The following is a 6,954-nucleotide window of genomic DNA, read 5'->3' as shown; positions in this document are numbered from 1 at the left end:
TATCTATCTATCTATCTATCTATCTATCTATCTATCTATCTATCTATCTATCTATCTATCTATCTATCTATCTATCTATCTATCTGTCTGTCTGTCTGTCTGTCTTTCTGTCTTTCTGTCTGTCTAGGATGTATCACTGTTATTAGTGTCTGATTTATTCCCCTCAGGTCTCCCTCTGGTCCAGTCATCCAAACTCTCTCATATGCACCTGTCCACTTCTGCTTTGGGCAATGCGTCTGCCAGCCTGCACTACCCAATGCCCCCATGTCACTATAGCAACCAACAGACCACCTACGGCATGATGGCAGGTAGGTCAACTTCCGCACAAGTAACGCAAGTGCACCAAGTATTGCTCTTCTGTGCATATGTATTACTGTACATCATAAACACACACACACAGAAGTACAGGATTTAGTTTGTGTGTGTGTGAATGTGAGATCTCTGTCTCCAGCACAGGAAATGCTCTCTGCCAGCATCTCCCAGACCCGCATCCTTCAGACCTGCAGCATGCCTCATGCCAACATGGTCAACAATGCCAACTCACTGCAAGGTACAACCTGTGCTTAAATCCAAACCTTCAACCCCATGATATTCATGTGTATGCTGTGTTTCTCACTCCCGTTGAGAGCTGGGAAACAGAACAGCCAAATGTACATATTTTAAAAGTTCAAAGTCAGACAGAATAAATAATGTATAATCAGAGAAAAATGGTTATCCATGACAATGACTGCAGCTTGTGCTGGTGTCTAGTGTGTTTGTGCCACACTTGACTTGCACTACTAGAAATGTGAGCGTTTACCAGGTAATTTCAGTATGCTTGTGCTTCCATCTAGTGTCTGTAGCAAGAAATAACAAGTGTGTGTAGCGTTAGGTCAAGTGATGCATACAGAAGAGATCCTTATTGTCCAAAAAAAACAAACAAACACCAAACCATTATAATTAACCCTTCCATTAACCTTTGAAAAATTTTATTTCACCTCTGCCTGAACTGGCAAAGAATCGTATAAATGTTTATGCATAACTCATAGAATCATATTAATGTTTATGCATTTTGAATATTCTTAATGTAAAAGAAATACATTGATTTGTCAGTTGTATTCTAGAATCCACTGATTTCACCTACCTTTCAAGCATTATCAAAACTGAATACAGTGTGTGTGAGGCAGAGGCATTATTGCTCTGAATATATCCAGCCAATAGAGGGAGATGCAGATCAATTTATTGTTAAAACAGTAAATCCTCAGATATATATATGTATATAGCCTCAGATATATACATTATATATATATATATATATATATATATATATATATATATATATATGTATATATACATACATACATACATACATACAAACATGTATATATGTATGTATATATACATGTATGTATGTATATATATAAATGTGCAAGTGCTATTTTTGGCTGTTTGAATCTGTTGGTGTTCAGAATTACTAACACACAATATAGTTTGCAGGGCATTGAAAGCTGCCCCAGTGTACCTTGCAGTCTTTGAAATAAATGATGATTATATATTCTAAGATTTGATCTCCTTGAACAGTTATTCGCTCTAACACACAGCCTTTGTTTGTGTCCGGTCGTCCCGCAGGAGCTCTGGCTCCACGCTTTTATAAGTTCCCAGAGCACAGTTTGGGTGGGGGCTCCTATGCTTTGACCCACAGCTTACCGCCGCTGCCCCAGGCCCTGCTCACGGATGAACACACTCTAGGTGACATCAAGCAGGAGCTGCGCAGGAAAAGCCGGCCCCTGGAAGAGCCGCCCGACATGGACTCACCTCAGATCCGTGAACTGGAGAAGTTTGCTAATGACTTCAAACTGAGGAGGATCAAACTAGGTTGGACCATGTTATTTTCTGTTTTCTAAATGTATGTAAAACATTGCCGCAACATATTTAGTATATTACTTAGTTTATTTAGCTTAGCTGATTAGTTTATGTTAGATAACATAAAGTTATTTCTGTGACGGTCTACTGTTGAGCTATTATCTACATTCAGCAGCACAATTTGTTTGTTTGACATTTGTTTGGTCATTACAGTACACAACCTCCTCTGCCTAAATTGGCAACTCTTGGCCAGAATAATCAGCAAAAGTAAACGAGACTTGATGCAGAAAGTCAAAATGTTATTGATATTATTACAAAGTGCATTTTTTAGAAGTAGCACTTATGTGTGTTAAGAAACATAAACCTTTTATTTCATTTCTATCCCAGCTAACAAAATATGTTCTAAGAACGTTTTGCTAATGTTCACAATTTCTCAGAACGTGCAGAACTTCCATTGTTCAAAATGTTTTAAAAGCGTTTTTTTCTTGGTTATGTGAATGTTAGAGAAACTATTAAGGGAATGTTAAATAAAAAAAAAAATTCAAACACGCACTTTTGAATGTTCTTTGAAACATCTGAAACAAATAGTAAGTAGTTTAAAAGACATTATATGAGCATCTAACTAAATTTTTTTTGAAAAACGTTCAATGAACGTTATAAATAACATATAATATAAATAACGTTTTTGTATGATATACAGCAGTATAATATAGTGTAAATAAAGTTTTTATGCAAACGTTTAGATAACGTTACTAAAGACCAGATAATAATGAAATTTTTATTACAGTTCTATTAATGTTACTTCAACAACCTTGAGGGAACCAGAATATTAGCCAAATTCCTGAGAACATTCCCTGCTGGGATTATATTGACCGCAATGCAGTTTTTAAAAAAATAAAGTACATTAAAAGTGCACACTAAATACGATTAAGCACACTTATTTTTCACAAGGGTTAAAACTTCTCCTAACTTTTAGCTTTGATTGACAGGTTACACACAGACCAATGTGGGTGAAGCCCTGGCGGCTGTGCACGGCTCTGAATTCAGCCAAACCACCATCTGCCGCTTCGAGAACTTGCAGCTCAGCTTCAAAAACGCCTGCAAGCTCAAATCCATCCTGGCAAAGTGGCTGGAGGAGGCTGAGCAAGCCGGTGGTGAGTCAACACACTCCTGAGTAACCACACTCATACCATTATCCCTGAGTTTTTAATGAAAACATAAGATGGCAGAATTACCTAGCTTTAATTTGTGATTCCCATCAGCTCTTTTTAATGAGAAGATGGGCATGCATGAGCGTAAACGCAAACGGAGAACAACCATCAGGTAAATGAGGGATCTGAACTAAAAAGCAAAAGCCATTATATCAGCATTTCCCTCTAATTAATACCTAATTAGTTCTTAATTTCCTCCCTCAGTCTTGGGGCTAAGGAAGCCTTAGAAAGGAATTTTGTGGAGAAGAGTAAGCCATCATCTCAGGAGATTGTGCGAATGGCGGAAGGTCTTCATCTGGAGAAGGAGGTGGTGCGTGTTTGGTTCTGTAACCGCCGGCAAAGGGAGAAGAGGGTCAAAACCAGCCTACACCACAGCTCCTTCATGGCCAAAGAGACCGCAGCCTGTAGACCTTGAAGATCCGGGGTCTCAGCAATGCTGATGTATGATTATCTACAGGCAAAAAATCAACACCAACCTTTGGCAGTGAGTGGGTTTATTGTACTGATTCGGCAGCAGGAGTGAGTGAGGATATGCAGTGACCCCAAAAACTATTTGAACACACTAAAAAATGTCTGAAAGTTATATCATGGAAATCAAAGTATCAAACCAAATGACTTACGCAAACAAACTATGACATTATGAAACATTTTTTGCATTTGGAAAAGTCTCTAGGTGTTTTTAGTAGATGTATGAAGTCAGTTCTCCTCACGTTCACACAGGTACTATCAGAGTAATCACAGGTGTGAAGATTCACTTTTTTTTTTGGCGTTTATGCCTTTTATTTAGATAGGACAGTAGGTCAACAGGAAGCGAAGTGGGTGAGAGAGAGGGGGGTGGGATCAGGAAATGCCCACGAGGCAGGATTCGAACTCGGGACGCCTGAAGCGCACTGCCCACGAGGCCATCGGCACCACTGTGAAGATTCACATGAACTAATTTATGAATATATGATCCACTAACATTTTATAAGTAGTTAAAATAATTTATTCATCATTAATATATTTAAATTCATTCCAATCAAAGTTTAATATATTAGCAAAATATGCAAATATTCAAAAAAATATTCTGAAAACGTATCCTGGAAATGTGTCATTGCACTGTAAAGTTTTGTATGAAGCCGCCAAACCTTTTGTGATGTCAATTGTACAAAAATGATGAATTTGTCCAAATAAATGACTAATATTGTGGTCACGCTTGGTTTGTCATATTATCATAAGATCCTGCTAGTCATTACCGGCTCTGCTGCAATCTGTTTATTATAATGTGAATTACATGCTTCACGTGAATTGTAACAACATGGTAAGTGTGTTGTGATTCAGATTATTAAATATAATCAAACATCATTGTGTTGGGAGAGAATTAAGCATCTATCATGTATGTATGTGGCATGTGTTCATTTAATTTGTTGTCTACTGCATACCTTGTTATCATCAGAGCTCTGCTGGGTTTTACTGAGGGATTCTTTACAGTATTTCTTTGTTCCTGACAGTGTTATAATGAGGCAGCACAGCCTCTCACCTGCACACAAGCGCTCTCAGCAGAGCGATATGGCTGATGATCTATATGATGATCATCATCTCCTGCCACTGATCCCTTACCACCCCATCTGATCTAATAATGCAATAAATACAGTATACTCTGGGATAATGTTGGTGGGAGTTGACATTTTCAGCATATTTCATACATAAAAAACAACCACACAATAAAAAATCATACATAAAAACAATACAATGATGGATTTGTCCATATGTATTTCAGCAGATTCTGCAGTTGACAGGGTTTTTAGTCCTGCAGAAATGCTTGCAGCAGTCACACATCCATACCTCATTACATTACTTTAAAATGACTGCACCACGGTTCATTTAAGAAAGGTCACTCTACAAACTCATTAAGGCCTTATTTAAAAATCATGTTTCATTATGATTATGAATAGGCTAATGATGTCTAATTTACTGAAATATGAGATGCTCTGAAAGGCCATTAGAACAATTGTAGAGGTTCGTAACATTTTGAATACAGCTTAAAGGTTTAACAGATCAGTGCAGGCCACCCTCTTATTTTCATATGGTCTCTTAATGGTCATATTAGCTAATCGTACATATGGTTAAATGCCGAAAAAGGTTATTGCCGAAACACCAGTTATTCACAAATATGAAGGTACTTTATTAATTAGAAAATCCAATCAAACCGTAAACTGTACATTTATATATACATTGTGTTAGTTAGAACGGGGGAAAAAAAACTTTTTAAATAGTGCTAAGGAGTATGTATAGATGAGGTTGAAAAGAAAAAACTGATACTGTAGTTCTTCTAAAGACTGGAATACAATCCGAACTGATTTTAAAACACTATGTCTGATATCTACAAATTGGATGGACTCATAGTCTGTTCCCATACACTACGTGGTTTTCTGTGAAATTGATCAACTCCAACTGCCCAAAATCTGCGGTCTGACTTTGACTTTCAACAACTACTGGAAATCTGGAAGTTATTGGTTATTCCCTCCAGATGACAGCCCTGCATGTGTAACTCTAACTCTGTAAGTTAATGATATTGAAAGTATTAATTAATGTAAACAGAGAATGAAAGCTCACAGGACTGATTATTTCTGTTAAAATAACATTTTGAATACAGCTTAAAGGTTTAACAGATCAGTGCAGGCCACCCTCTTATTTTCATATGGTCTCTTAATGGTCATATTAGCTAATCGTACATATGGTTAAATGCCGAAAAAGGTTATTGCCGAAACACCAGTTATTCACAAATATGAAGGTACTTTATTAATTAGAAAATCAAATCAAACCGTAAACTGTACATTTATATATACATTGTGTTAGTTAGAACGGGGAAAAAAAACTTTTTAAATAGTGCTAAGGAGTATGTATAGATGAGGTTGAAAAGAAAAAACTGATACTGTAGTTCTTCTAAAGACTGGAATACAATCCGAACTGATTTTAAAACACTATGTCTGATATCTACAAATTGGATGGACTTATAGTCTGTTCCCATACACTACGTGGTTTTCTGTGAAATTGATCAACTCCAACTGCCCAAAATCTGCAGTCTGACTTTGACTTTCAGCAACTACTGGAAATCTGGAAGTTATTGGTTATTCCCTCCAGATGACAGCCCTGCATGTGTAACTCTAACTCTGTAAATTAATGATATTGAAAGTATTCATTAATGTAAACAGAGAATGAAAGCTCACAGGACTGATTATTTCTGTTAAATCTGAAGAATTACTCAGTTATTTTCCCAGCATTGACATGGTATGATGGTACACTCTTAAAAATAAAGGTGCTTCAAAAGGTTCTTCAAGCGATGCCATAGAAGAACCATTTTTGGTTCCACAAAGAACCATTCAGTCAAAGGTTCTTTAAAGAACCATCTCTTTCTTACCTTTTTATAATCTGAAGAACCTTCTTTCGCTACAAATAACCTTTTGTGAAACAGAAAGGTTCTTCAGATGTTAAAGGTTCTTTATGGAACCATTTACACGAAAAGGTTCTTCTATGGCATCGTGAAGCACCTTTATTTTTAAGAGTGTATGTTGCACATTATTCAAGCTGTACCATTGTGAAACTACAGTTTTAGTTTAGTTTGACCTACTAAGGTCACCAAGCAGTTAAAGGGTCTCAATGGTTGCATTGTTTCAAGGTTGACATGTAAAGACTTCATCACATTATCATATCAACAAAGATTCTCATGCAAGATTATTTTTTGTATGTATGCAAGAGTTTATACCAAACCTCAATGCAAAGGAAAACTGTTTTCCGTAACTTACTTCCTTAAGTCATACATAACCTAAAAAGACCAAAAAGACATGTTTGAGATGATTAGCCCTATAATACATGGGAATCCCATGGAGTACCAAAATCTCCCAATGTTTGTGTACATTTA

At 36.7% G+C, this 6,954-nt stretch overlaps 1 protein-coding gene across 1 annotated transcript in view; it reads left to right on the top strand.

Moving 5' to 3' along the window:
* The window catches only part of LOC107561319 (pituitary-specific positive transcription factor 1-like), a 9,557-nt gene extending 6,089 nt beyond the window's left edge, over window positions 1–3,468 (top strand). Inside the window, exons 2-7 of the mRNA XM_016245739.1 lie at window positions 147–308; window positions 452–550; window positions 1,609–1,854; window positions 2,832–2,996; window positions 3,105–3,165; window positions 3,258–3,468. Of these exons, the coding sequence (XP_016101225.1) occupies window positions 147–308; window positions 452–550; window positions 1,609–1,854; window positions 2,832–2,996; window positions 3,105–3,165; window positions 3,258–3,468 (944 nt within the window). The remainder of the gene's footprint in view (window positions 1–146; window positions 309–451; window positions 551–1,608; window positions 1,855–2,831; window positions 2,997–3,104; window positions 3,166–3,257) is intronic.
* Window positions 3,469–6,954: the final 3,486 nt, after the last annotated feature.

Source organism: Sinocyclocheilus grahami, unplaced genomic scaffold, assembly GCF_001515645.1.
Source record: "Sinocyclocheilus grahami isolate Dianchi unplaced genomic scaffold, SAMN03320097.WGS_v1.1 scaffold766.1, whole genome shotgun sequence".
NCBI lineage: Eukaryota > Metazoa > Chordata > Actinopteri > Cypriniformes > Cyprinidae > Sinocyclocheilus > Sinocyclocheilus grahami.
Note: the sequence above shows the minus strand (reverse complement) of the source record. Positions and strands in the feature narration are given on the sequence as shown.